The 15,000-nt window shown below is 46.3% G+C and overlaps 1 protein-coding gene across 1 annotated transcript in view; it reads left to right on the top strand.

Moving 5' to 3' along the window:
* brsk2a (BR serine/threonine kinase 2a) overlaps positions 1-15,000 on the top strand; it is a gene marked incomplete at both ends in the record, with an annotated part of 193,565 nt that overhangs the window by 141,913 nt on the left and 36,652 nt on the right. The window contains 3 exons of the mRNA XM_083654772.1: positions 3,553-3,586; positions 3,837-3,905; positions 8,997-9,143. Of these exons, the coding sequence (XP_083510898.1) occupies positions 3,553-3,586; positions 3,837-3,905; positions 8,997-9,143 (250 nt within the window). The remainder of the gene's footprint in view (positions 1-3,552; positions 3,587-3,836; positions 3,906-8,996; positions 9,144-15,000) is intronic.

Below are 15,000 nucleotides of genomic sequence, written 5' to 3'. Positions count from 1 at the left end.
CGCGCCTGATACAAGTGCGTGTGTGCCATATACAGTACGTGTGGTTATTGATTATTCATGCTCTTCTGGCTGTCCCATCTCTAAGTGTAGATATGACAGTTTTTAATTAAACACATTTATCTGGCCCCCTCTCGCCAGGCAGCAATCTGACACAAATGTATTCCATTTGCCACGGGTAATGGAGCTGAGTGAAGATGAGACGGCCCCCTCCCCTCCCCCCCAGGTGGAGGCGGGGCAGCCCGGGAGCCTGGCAGCACGTACAGTAGTACATGAATACATTCACACATACAGACCATATAGATGAGCAGGGGCACCGGCGAGCAAACATCCATGCACAAAATCACACACACACAAACACACACACACGCATACACACACACACACACACACACACACACACACACACACACACACACACACACACACACAGACAAATGACCTTTCTATCTATGTGCCCCACACACTGCTGATTGACTACAGGAAATGATGCAGTGAGGAACTACAGAAGTGTCTAAATTAAGTTGGCAAATGAAGTCTCATATTCTCATGTAAATGCGGCACATGTCTCAGTTTTCTCTCATCATGTGTTCATAAAGAGGTCTGCATACAAAATGCCAGTTAGGTGATTTGATTTACATCCCTTTAAAGCAGGTACGAGGAACATTGATCTGATTATGAAACAGTCTAAATGTAATATTGCCTTACAGCTTACCTAGCTACATCAGCAAATGAGATCATCGACGAGGAGATCTGTGATTTCTAAATGCCTGTGCGTTGACCGGGCAGTGGGCACAGTGTCCGTTATTGGCTCTATCCTTGATGTTTTTCTGAGATGCATCATGCATGTCTCTTTTTAATTTCATGACATGTGTTTTTAACCAAACCAAAAATCGAATCAAATTTCAAAAAGCTTGTGGTCCATAGATCTCTCTGCCAGCTCTTCTCTCAATGACAATGATAGAAAAGCTTACAATATAGTATTGTAAAGTATAGACAAAGGCAGCTTTTCATACATCTCTCTCATTTCTCTCTTTCTATCTTATGCCATCACTAAACCGCTCACACAGCAGCATCTTTTTCCCGCCGTAGTGCTGTTTGTTGCCCTCGAGATGTAAGAAAATGCCACTATTTCTGCCAGGTCCCGCCTATCCATTTCATTGATGTGAATGTTGCACTCATTGTGCGATGACGAGTAGTTGTAGGGTTGAGGGAGTAAATGAGCTTTAGCAAATAACAAAGAAAGACTGATGTTATGACAACCCACACGCGGGCGTTCCTCTAAAAATGGCTGTTTTTTACTCGGACGGAAGCGGCTTTTAATGCTTTTCCATTCCTCACTTTTATCAGGATATCAATTTTGTGAAGCACGGGCTTTCACTTCTGGCCAGTATTTCAGTCTGCGGAGCTACAGTAAGAGAGGATAACATGAATCTCATTGATACCTCGGAAGAAATTGGGTGATTTTTGTAGCAAAGAGCTGTAAGTTGGAGAACAAAGAGTACAAAATGTGCTAAAGGATCATGGAATTGTAGGAAAGGATCTAAATGAAAATTAAATTAAGAATATCAAAGATGGAGCGTCTCTGTGATGCTAATGAATGTCAGGTCCTGAAAACACTTTCGCTCTGATTGACTGATTTACAGATATACCCATATCATGCAGTCTACACATTTACAAATTCATAGTCCATGGCAAAGAGCTTATGTGTGGGATGTGCAAAAACATATATTGTGAAGAATAATGATTTGTGAGCCTGGGTGACAGAGTAAACTTTTTTTTTAATCAGGGTTGCAATATGAAAAGTCCATTTAAGATCACTATTCCAACAGAAGAAACAGGCTGTAGAAACATATCAGTCAGAGGGATAGACAGTGGAGACCTTACACGTAAAGATAATATGGCTGACTGATGTAATGAAGTGTCCTACTCCTAATATTGACAAATTAGGGTTATTTTCAAACAGAAAGCGGAATTGCTTTATTTCTAGTCTTTATTTACCTACATCCCACATTTTCCAACTGAAGCCTCCGCAAATAATGAGTTCATTCTGTATTTGCACCGGCTTCAACCGTGGTTCGTGTGTCGAGGCATTCATGCGACATAACCGGTGCAAATCATCAGCTTGTGTTTTTTTTCCTTGGCTCATCTGCATAATGCACTATGACACCTGCAATCAGGAAGGCCCTATTTGCATAGGCGCTCGTTTGAACCTCCCCGTCGCCGCGGCGGCTGTGTTTGTTATGGCCCCGCGTTTTGACAGCCTGAGGAAGCCCAGCCGTCACAGCTGCTATTCATGAGTACACAAGACACCAGCCCAGCTAATGGGCGCCATGTTTACAGAGCTCAGATAGTCTCTCATTAGAAGCAAATATCCTGCCATTAGATTAGTGCAAGTCGGAGGTGGAAGACGTGTCACCAGACAAAGAGGTGTAGGGGGAGACGGGTGCAGACAGCATCCGCTTACCAACGCAACTTGAGCCATAGAAAGAAAGAAGCATCCCAAAATGATAAGATGGTACAATATGTCTGATTTTAGATTATTATAAGAGAGGGAAATACCCTGTGGGAGTACCACAGGGCAGGACACATTTTTGTAGGCCACCCTAGACGTTAGCATGGTCCTGCGTTCCGTCATCTCGAAGTCATTTTATTTTGTGTTGGTGTCTGATGTCTGATGTCTGAGGTCTGTGGTAGTGGTTAACAAGAGGGTATGATGCTTAGATCTTGGTGTTCAGCAAGATGATCTTCACAAATACACACAGCTTTTCTGACTTTTGCAGCTTAATGTGATGTGATGTGAATGTCAGAAATCACGATCATCAGAAAACGCTTAAAAGAATCATAAAAGTGGTGTTGATTTGTGGAGATGATCTTGCTGAACAAAACCTCTACTGTTAGTATCATCAACTTTTGTCAACCACAGACCTCCAATCCATGCTAACTCATTTCTGGGTTTTAGGACTCATTCCCGCGGCACTCTTATTAGCCGCCGGGAATGTCAAAGTATAGGAAAGGTGCCATTGTGTTTGTGGAGAAGTACATGCCGTTACAGAAGTGCTCTGCTCATCCATAGGTATTGGCCTACACTAGTATATGGAGCAGCTGTTGCGATGTGAGGTTGCTCCATAAATCTTCGTGCGATATTGATGTGTCAATCTAGCCATTGGGTTTACTGTCAGCCCATCCAGGTGCTGTAAAGATTAGTGGGTCTGTTCACTGTCTGCTGTGAGAGGATGCCCTTGAGTGAGCAAGCAGGACGACGCCCAAATACCCTAAGGATGTCTAAACTCTCTAAGCACAGCTTGATCTATGTTACCTGTAGACACTTACTGTCTTTTCACTCTCTCTCCATTCACTTTTACACAATCTGCTTGATGGAGGTATTACTGTTTGTATAACAATGGCTTGTTTTTCAGTTTAGCTAATAGGCAGAGATACTCACCTGTGCTCTCTTTCTCTCTGTCTCTCTCCCTCCCTCCCTCCCTCCCTCCCTCACTCAATTCCTTTCTTTCTTTCTTCCTTTCTTTCTTCCTTTCTTTGTCCCACCACCAGATCTCCGCACTACGCCTGTCCAGAGGTCATACGGGTGAGTGTCAAGACTTTTCACTGAGTCAATAATATTCATATCATTCATATCACTATCTGCCTGCAATCACCCAACCATCCATTACCGAACCTAAGCTCTCGCCCTCTTTTAACGTGCCCTAATGTACATCTCTCTCTCTCTCTCTCTCTCTCTCTCTCTCTCTCTCTCTCTCTCTCTCTCTCTCTGCTCTCTCTCTCTCTCTCTCTCTCTCTCTCTCTCTGCTCTCTCTCTCTCTCTCTCCGCTCTCTAGGGAGAGAAGTACGATGGTAGGAAAGCAGACGTCTGGAGCTGTGGAGTCATTCTCTTTGCTCTATTGGTGGTGAGTGTCAGCTCGTCGCTAACTAACTGATGGTGATTGGACTGACGTACCGTTTATAATACTGCAGCATACGATTTTACCATACAGTATAACAGAACGGTGCAACAGTCTCCTTCCCTTCAGTCTACGGTGGTGGTGGTGTGGAGAGAGGGCAGATACTGGGCCGGATGGGGAAAACATTCAAGCAAGAGGGTGCTGTGACATGACAGTGAGTTTGCACATGACCACCTGATGATGACTGCAGGTTGTCCCGAGCCCAGCGGGAGGTCAAGATGGCGGGAGCTTGCTGAAGCTGACACGGTGCTCCAAACATAAACCCAAAGAGCTCAGGGAGTTCAATTCAGAATCCTAACCCTTGGAACATTTTAACACAAAATGTTGCGGAGATGCCCGCAAGCTCATATGCTGGTGCAATAAAGATCAGAGGATAGAAGCATCTTTTTATTCATTATCTCACACACTTACACCGCTGTCTCCATAATCAGCTTGATTCTCCAGCTACATGCTGTCAGCCGTGCCTCCCTGAGGCCTTGTTTCATCAACAGCTGTACTGTAGTTCCTACTACACACTGAGTGTTACTACACACTGAGTGTTTGAGTGTTCCTACACACTGAGTGTTCCTACACACTGAGTGTTACTACACACTGAGTGTTCCTACACACTGTTACTACACACTGAGTGTTCCTACACACTGAGTGTTCCTATACACTGAGTGTTCCTACACACTGAGTGTTACTACACACTGAGTGTTCCTACACACTGTTACTACACACTGAGTGTTCCTGCACACTGAGTGTTCCTACACACTGAGTGTTCCTACACACTGAGTGTTCCTGCACACTGAGTGTTCCTACACTCTGAGTGTTCCTGCACACTGAGTGTTCCTGCACACTGAGTGTTCCTACACACTGACTGTTCCTACACACTGACTGTTCCTACACACTGAGTGTTCCTGCACACTGAGTGTTCCTACACACTGAGTGTTTGAGTGTTCCTACACACTGAGTGTTCCTGCACACTGAGTGTTCCTGCACACTGAGTGTTCCTACACACTGACTGTTCCTACACACTGACTGTTCCTACACACTGAGTGTTCCTACACACTGAGTGTTCCTACACACTGACTGTTCCTACACACTGACTGTTCCTACACACTGAGTGTTCCTACACACTGAGTGTTCCTACACACTGTTCCTGCACACTGAGTGTTCCTGCACACTGAGTGTTCCTACACACTGTTACTACACACTGAGTGTTCCTGCACACTGAGTGTTCCTACACACTGAGTGTTCCTGCACACTGAGTGTTCCTACACACTGTTACTACACACTGAGTGTTCCTGCACACTGAGTGTTTGAGTGTTCCTACACACTGAGTGTTCCTACACACTGAGTGTTCCTGCACACTGAGTGTTCCTACACACTGAGTGTTCCTGCACACTGAGTGTTCCTACACACTGTTACTACACACTGAGTGTTCCTACACACTGAGTGTTCCTACACACTGAGTGTTCCTACACACTGAGTGTTCCTACACACTGAGCGTTCCTACACACTGAGTGTTTGAGTGTTCCTACACACTGAGTGTTCCTACACACTGAGTGTTCCTACACACTGAGTGTTCCTACACACTGAGTGTTCCTGCACACTGAGTGTTCCTACACACTGAGTGTTCCTGCACACTGAGTGTTTGAGTGTTCCTACACACTGAGTGTTCCTACACACTGAGTGTTCCTACACACTGAGTGTTCCTACACACTGAGTGTTCCTACACACTGAGTGTTCCTGCACACTGAGTGTTCCTGCACACTGAGTGTTCCTACACACTGAGTGTTCCTACACACTGAGTGTTCCTACACACTGAGTGTTCCTACACACTGAGTGTTCCTACTACACTGAGTGTTCCTACACACTGAGTGTTCCTACACACTGAGTGTTCCTACACACTGAGTGTTACTACACACTGAGTGTTCCTACACACTGTTACTACACACTGAGTGTTCCTACACACTGAGTGTTCCTACACACTGAGTGTTCCTACACACTGAGTGTTCCTGCACACTGAGTGTTCCTGCACACTGAGTGTTCCTACACACTGAGTGTTCCTACACACTGAGTGTTCCTACACACTGAGTGTTCCTGCACACTGAGTGTTCCTACACACTGAGTGTTCCTACACACTGAGTGTTCCTACACACTGAGTGTTCCTACACACTGAGTGTTCCTGCACACTGAGTGTTCCTGCACACTGAGTGTTCCTGCACACTGAGTGTTCCTACACACTGAGTGTTCCTGCACACTGAGTGTTCCTACACACTGAGTGTTCCTGCACACTGAGTGTTCCTGCACACTGAGTGTTCCTACACACTGAGTGTTCCTACACACTGAGTGTTCCTACACACTGAGTGTTCCTGCACACTGAGTGTTCCTACACACTGAGTGTTCCTACACACTGAGTGTTCCTACTACACACTGAGTGTTCCTACACACTGAGTGTTCCTACACACTGAGTGTTCCTACACACTGAGCGTTCCTACACACTGAGCGTTCCTACACACTGAGTGTTCCTACACACTGAGTGTTCCTACACACACACTCAGTGTTCCTACACACTGAGTGTTCCTACACACTGAGTGTTCCTACACACTGAGCGTTTCCTACACACTGTGTTCCTACACACTGAGCGTTCCTGCACACTGAGTGTTCCTACACACTGAGCGTTCCTACACACTGAGTGTTCCTACACACTGAGCGTTCCTACACACTGAGCGTTCCTACACACTGAGCGTTCCTGCACACTGAGTGTTCCTACACACTGAGCGTTCCTACACACTGAGTGTTCCTACACACTGAGTGTTCCTGCACACTGAGTGTTCCTACACACTGAGTGTTCCTACACACTGAGCGTTCCTACACACTGAGCGTTCCTGCACACTGAGTGTTCCTACACACTGAGCGTTCCTACACACTGAGTGTTCCTACACACTGAGCGTTCCTGCACACTGAGTGTTCCTACACACTGAGTGTTCCTACACACTGAGCGTTCCTGCACACTGAGTGTTCCTGCACACTGAGTGTTCCTACACACTGAGCGTTCCTACACACTGAGTGTTCCTACACACTGAGTGTTCCTACACACTGAGTGTTCCTACACACTGAGTGTTCCTACTACACACTGAGTGTTCCTGCACACTGAGTGTTCCTACACACTGAGTGTTCCTGCACACTGAGTGTTCCTACACACTGAGCGTTCCTACACACTGAGCGTTCCTACACACTGAGTGTTCCTACACACTGAGCGTTCCTGCACACTGAGTGTTCCTACACACTGAGTGTTCCTACACACTGAGTGTTCCTACACACTGAGTGTTCCTACACACTGAGTGTTTGAGTGTTCCTACACACTGAGCGTTCCTACACACTGAGTGTTCCTACTACACACTGAGTGTTCCTGCACACTGAGTGTTCCTACACACTGAGTGTTCCTACACACTGAGTGTTCCTACACACTGAGTGTTCCTACACACTGAGTGTTCCTACACACTGAGTGTTCCTACTACACACTGAGTGTTCCTGCACACTGAGTGTTCCTACACACTGAGTGTTCCTACACACTGAGTGTTCCTACACACTGAGTGTTCCTACACACTGAGCGTTCCTACACACTGAGTGTTCCTGCACACTGAGTGTTCCTACACACTGAGTGTTACTACACACTGAGTGTTCCTGCACACTGAGTGTTCCTGCACACTGAGTGTTCCTGCACACTCAGTGTTCCTGCACACTGAGTGTTCCTACACACTGAGTGTTCCTACACACTGAGTGTTCCTGCACACTGAGTGTTCCTACACACTGAGTGTTCCTGCACACTGAGTGTTCCTGCACACTGTTCCTACACACTGAGTGTTCCTGCACACTGAGTGTTCCTGCACACTCAGTGTTCCTGCACACTGAGTGTTCCTACACACTGAGTGTTCCTACACACTGAGTGTTCCTGCACACTGAGTGTTCCTGCACACTGAGTGTTCCTACACACTGAGTGTTCCTACACACTGAGTGTTCCTGCACACTGAGTGTTCCTGCACACTGTTCCTACACACTGAGTGTTCCTGCACACTGAGTGTTCCTGCACACTGAGTGTTCCTACACACTGAGTGTTCCTACACACTGAGTGTTCCTGCACACTGAGTGTTCCTGCACACTGAGTGTTCCTACACACTGAGTGTTCCTACACACTGAGTGTTCCTACACACTGTTGTTTACCACCGTCTCCATCGTCGTGACCGTACTTAATTTTCTCGCTCCAAATCAAAGTTATTCGCCGTCTCCGTGTTTGACTGCAAATGAATACCACGTCTCTCTGTCTGTCTCTCCCGTTGTGTTCAAGTAGTCCTTCCAGCCCCTCTGTCCCGCTGTCTCGCTGGGAGAGGACCATTTGTCTCATCACGGGAGACACGCGTACTCCCCAGCAGTTTAGGCTGCACTCAGATCATCTGTTACACAAGCTCGCCCTCTTTACTCCCCCGCTCTTTTTCTCTGCCTTTCTTTCCATCTCTCTCTCTCTCTCCCTCCCTCTCCCTCGCTCCTTCTCTCGTCCTCCATCTTGTCTTCGGGGTGGAGGGCGGCTGTCATTTTATCAAAACAGCCACATCTGTGAGGTGTCAGCTGAATCTGATGAATGACTCTGATGAGAGAACGCTAAACGAAGGCGGTAGATGAGTAAGCCGGCTAATGATTAGAAAAGGCCTGTCTCTGCTTACCGCTGTTCATTATTTCTTTATTTATATTCTCTTCTCTAGCATGGCGGCTGAGGGCAGAGCGCTCTAATTGGAGAGTTGTAAAAGTTGAGAAAGCGAGCGCTGCTCTTAAGACTCAAAACTTTGTGATTTTGTTTTGGTTTTTGTTCCTGTCAACCTTGTTATTCATTCGTGCTCTTTCTTTCTCATCTTCCCTGCATCGAGTGAAGTCTCTCTGTTCTAATGCGCGTCTGATGCAAAACCTTTCCCCTCTCCCTTTTTGCTACATCTACATGTCTACATCTCTCTCATTTGCCCATCGCAATTGCTCCCTCTCTGCCTCCCCTCTCCCCAGGGTGCCCTACCGTTTGATGATGACAACCTGAGGAATCTTCTGGAGAAGGTCAAGCTGGGAGTGTTCCACATGCCCCACTTCATCCCCCCAGACTGCCAGAACCTCCTGCGTGGCATGATCGAAGTGGACGCCATCAAACGACTAACGGTCAGTCCACTTGACCGATAAGCAGCTCGATGCCATGCATCAAGTGATTTTATTGGGCACAATGTGAAGCGGAGTTTGTTTTTATCAGACATCAGTAACACACCATTATATTTAAACAAACATAAACACAAACACACACCTTCAGACACACACACTTGACCTCCATGCCGAATTTCAGCCTCCGAGGGGGAAAAGTCCAAAAACTGTACCCACTAAAGAGTGGTGAACTTTTTGTCGACCGACCGACCGACCGACCGACCGACCAACTGACCGACAGAGTGACTTATAAAGCTGCTGGTCGCAGCTAAAAATAAATAATGCAAAAAATGCAATATATCTTTTACTTTTACTAAACAATTTCAATGACGATAATAAGGAATTAAATGCTATTCTTACACCAAGCAAAATAGTTCTTAAACAGTGGTTGCTAAGCGACACATAAGCGCTGATGTTACTGGTGATTTCCGGTTCATTTAATATTTAGATTAACTTTAATACAGTCCCGCGGATGGGGTTCTGGGTTGTTGTTTTTTACAGTGGCTTTGAATGTGACTCAGCCAATCAGAACTGAGGACCGCAACCATCCCTTTTATAACGGCCTACATATTAACCTGCTGCCTGCACACATGTTAGCACCGTCCCTTTTATAACGGCCTACATATTAACCTGCTGCCTGCACACATGTTAGCACCGTCCCTTTTATAACGGCCTACATAATAACCTTCTGCCTGCACACATGTTAGCACCGTCCCTTTTATAACGGCCTACATAATAACCTTCTGCCTGCACACATGTTAGCACCGTCCCTTTTATAACGGCCTACATAATAACCTTCTGCCTGCACACATGTTAGCACCGTCCCTTTTATAACGGCCTACATATTAACCTTCTGCCTGCACACATGTTAGCACCGTCCCTTTTATAACGGCCTACATATTAACCTGCTGCCTGCACACATGTTAGCACCGTCCCTTTTATAACGGCCTACATAATAACCTGCTGCCTGCACACATGTTAGCACCGTCCCTTTTATAACGGCCTACATAATAACCTTCTGCCTGCACACATGTTAGCACCGTCCCTTTTATAACGGCCTACATATTAACCTGCTGCCTGCACACATGTTAGCACCGTCCCTTTTATAACGGCCTACATAATAACCTTCTGCCTGCACACATGTTAGCACCGTCCCTTTTATAACGGCCTACATATTAACCTGCTGCCTGCACACATGTTAGCACCGTCCCTTTTATAACGGCCTACATAATAACCTGCTGCCTGCACACATGTTAGCACCGTCCCTTTTATAACGGCCTACATATTAACCTGCTGCCTGCACACATGTTAGCACCGTCCCTTTTATAACGGCCTACATATTAACCTGCTGCCTGCACACATGTTAGCACCGTCCCTTTTATAACGGCCTACATAATAACCTGCTGCCTGCACACATGTTAGCACCGTCCCTTTTATAACGGCCTACATAATAACCTTCTGCCTGCACACATGTTAGCACCGTCCCTTTTATAACGGCCTACATATTAACCTGCTGCCTGCACACATGTTAGCACCGTCCCTTTTATAACGGCCTACATAATAACCTGCTGCCTGCACACATGTTAGCACCGTCCCTTTTATAACGGCCTACATATTAACCTGCTGCCTGCACACATGTTAGCACCGTCCCTTTTATAACGGCCTACATAATAACCTTCTGCCTGCACACATGTTAGCACCGTCCCTTTTATAACGGCCTACATAATAACCTGCTGCCTGCACACATGTTAGCACCGTCCCTTTTATAACGGCCTACATAATAACCTGCTGCCTGCACACATGTTAGCACCGTCCCTTTTATAACGGCCTACATATTAACCTGCTGCCTGCACACATGTTAGCACCGTCCCTTTTATAACGGCCTACATATTAACCTGCTGCCTGCACACATGTTAGCACCGTCCCTTTTATAACGGCCTACATATTAACCTGCTGCCTGCACACATGTTAGCACCGTCCCTTTTATAACGGCCTACATAATAACCTGCTGCCTGCACACATGTTAGCACCGTCCCTTTTATAACGGCCTACATATTAACCTGCTGCCTGCACACATGTTAGCACCGTCCCTTTTATAACGGCCTACATATTAACCTGCTGCCTGCACACATGTTAGCACCGTCCCTTTTATAACGGCCTACATATTAACCTGCTGCCTGCACACATGTTAGCACCGTCCCTTTTATAACGGCCTACATAATAACCTGCTGCCTGCACACATGTTAGCACCGTCCCTTTTATAACGGCCTACATATTAACCTGCTGCCTGCACACATGTTAGCACCGTCCCTTTTATAACGGCCTACATAATAACCTTCTGCCTGCACACATGTTAGCACCGTCCCTTTTATAACGGCCTACATAATAACCTGCTGCCTGCACACATGTTAGCACCGTCCCTTTTATAACGGCCTACATAATAACCTGCTGCCTGCACACATGTTAGCACCGTCCCTTTTATAACGGCCTACATATTAACCTGCTGCCTGCACACATGTTAGCACCGTCCCTTTTATAACGGCCTACATATTAACCTGCTGCCTGCACACATGTTAGCACCGTCCCTTTTATAACGGCCTACATATTAACCTGCTGCCTGCACACATGTTAGCACCGTCCCTTTTATAACGGCCTACATAATAACCTGCTGCCTGCACACATGTTAGCACCGTCCCTTTTATAACGGCCTACATATTAACCTGCTGCCTGCACACATGTTAGCACCGTCCCTTTTATAACGGCCTACATATTAACCTGCTGCCTGCACACATGTTAGCACCGTCCCTTTTATAACGGCCTACATAATAACCTGCTGCCTGCACACATGTTAGCACCGTCCCTTTTATAACGGCCTACATATTAACCTTCTGCCTGCACACATGTTAGCACCGTCCCTTTTATAACGGCCTACATAATAACCTTCTGCCTGCACACATGTTAGCACCGTCCCTTTTATAACGGCCTACATAATAACCTTCTGCCTGCACACATGTTAGCACCGTCCCTTTTATAACGGCCTACATATTAACCTGCTGCCTGCACACATGTTAGCACCGTCCCTTTTATAACGGCCTACATAATAACCTGCTGCCTGCACACATGTTAGCACCGTCCCTTTTATAACGGCCTACATATTAACCTGCTGCCTGCACACATGTTAGCACCGTCCCTTTTATAACGGCCTACATAATAACCTTCTGCCTGCACACATGTTAGCACCGTCCCTTTTATAACGGCCTACATATTAACCTGCTGCCTGCACACATGTTAGCACCGTCCCTTTTATAACGGCCTACATAATAACCTGCTGCCTGCACACATGTTAGCACCGTCCCTTTTATAACGGCCTACATATTAACCTGCTGCCTGCACACATGTTAGCACCGTCCCTTTTATAACGGCCTACATATTAACCTGCTGCCTGCACACATGTTAGCACCGTCCCTTTTATAACGGCCTACATAATAACCTTCTGCCTGCACACATGTTAGCACCGTCCCTTTTATAACGGCCTACATATTAACCTGCTGCCTGCACACATGTTAGCACCGTCCCTTTTATAACGGCCTACATAATAACCTGCTGCCTGCACACATGTTAGCACCGTCCCTTTTATAACGGCCTACATATTAACCTGCTGCCTGCACACATGTTAGCACCGTCCCTTTTATAACGGCCTACATAATAACCTTCTGCCTGCACACATGTTAGCACCGTCCCTTTTATAACGGCCTACATAATAACCTTCTGCCTGCACACATGTTAGCACCGTCCCTTTTATAACGGCCTACATATTAACCTGCTGCCTGCACACATGTTAGCACCGTCCCTTTTATAACGGCCTACATATTAACCTGCTGCCTGCACACATGTTAGCACCGTCCCTTTTATAACGGCCTACATAATAACCTTCTGCCTGCACACATGTTAGCACCGTCCCTTTTATAACGGCCTACATATTAACCTGCTGCCTGCACACATGTTAGCACCGTCCCTTTTATAACGGCCTACATAATAACCTTCTGCCTGCACACATGTTAGCACCGTCCCTTTTATAACGGCCTACATATTAACCTGCTGCCTGCACACATGTTAGCACCGTCCCTTTTATAACGGCCTACATAATAACCTTCTGCCTGCACACATGTTAGCACCGTCCCTTTTATAACGGCCTACATAATAACCTTCTGCCTGCACACATGTTAGCACCGTCCCTTTTATAACGGCCTACATAATAACCTGCTGCCTGCACACATGTTAGCACCGTCCCTTTTATAACGGCCTACATATTAACCTTCTGCCTGCACACATGTTAGCACCGTCCCTTTTATAACGGCCTACATAATAACCTTCTGCCTGCACACATGTTAGCACCGTCCCTTTTATAACGGCCTACATATTAACCTTCTGCCTGCACACATGTTAGCACCGTCCCTTTTATAACGGCCTACATAATAACCTGCTGCCTGCACACATGTTAGCACCGTCCCTTTTATAACGGCCTACATAATAACCTTCTGCCTGCACACATGTTAGCACCGTCCCTTTTATAACGGCCTACATATTAACCTGCTGCCTGCACACATGTTAGCACCGTCCCTTTTATAACGGCCTACATAATAACCTTCTGCCTGCACACATGTTAGCACCGTCCCTTTTATAACGGCCTACATAATAACCTTCTGCCTGCACACATGTTAGCACCGTCCCTTTTATAACGGCCTACATAATAACCTTCTGCCTGCACACATGTTAGCACCGTCCCTTTTATAACGGCCTACATATTAACCTTCTGCCTGCACACATGTTAGCACCGTCCCTTTTATAACGGCCTACATAATAACCTTCTGCCTGCACACATGTTAGCACCGTCCCTTTTATAACGGCCTACATAATAACCTGCTGCCTGCACACATGTTAGCACCGTCCCTTTTATAACGGCCTACATAATAACCTTCTGCCTGCACACATGTTAGCACCGTCCCTTTTATAACGGCCTACATATTAACCTGCTGCCTGCACACATGTTAGCACCGTCCCTTTTATAACGGCCTACATATTAACCTGCTGCCTGCACACATGTTAGCACCGTCCCTTTTATAACGGCCTACATAATAACCTTCTGCCTGCACACATGTTAGCACCGTCCCTTTTATAACGGCCTACATATTAACCTGCTGCCTGCACACATGTTAGCACCGTCCCTTTTATAACGGCCTACATAATAACCTTCTGCCTGCACACATGTTAGCACCGTCCCTTTTATAACGGCCTACATATTAACCTGCTGCCTGCACACATGTTAGCACCGTCCCTTTTATAACGGCCTACATAATAACCTTCTGCCTGCACACATGTTAGCACCGTCCCTTTTATAACGGCCTACATATTAACCTGCTGCCTGCACACATGTTAGCACCGTCCCTTTTATAACGGCCTACATAATAACCTTCTGCCTGCACACATGTTAGCACCGTCCCTTTTATAACGGCCTACATAATAACCTTCTGCCTGCACACATGTTAGCACCGTCCCTTTTATAACGGCCTACATATTAACCTGCTGCCTGCACACATGTTAGCACCGTCCCTTTTATAACGGCCTACATAATAACCTTCTGCCTGCACACATGTTAGCACCGTCCCTTTTATAACGGCCTACATATTAACCTGCTGCCTGCACACATGTTAGCACCGTCCCTTTTATAACGGCCTACATAATAACCTTCTGCCTGCACACATGTTAGCACCGTCCCTTTTATAACGGCCTACATAATAACCTTCTGCCTGCACACATGTTA

Source organism: Poromitra crassiceps, assembly GCF_964638095.1.
Source record: "Poromitra crassiceps genome assembly, chromosome: 18".
NCBI classification, from domain to species: Eukaryota; Metazoa; Chordata; class Actinopteri; order Beryciformes; family Melamphaidae; genus Poromitra; species Poromitra crassiceps.
The sequence above is the reverse complement of the archived record's forward strand: the minus strand, read 5'-3'. Positions and strand labels throughout refer to the sequence as shown.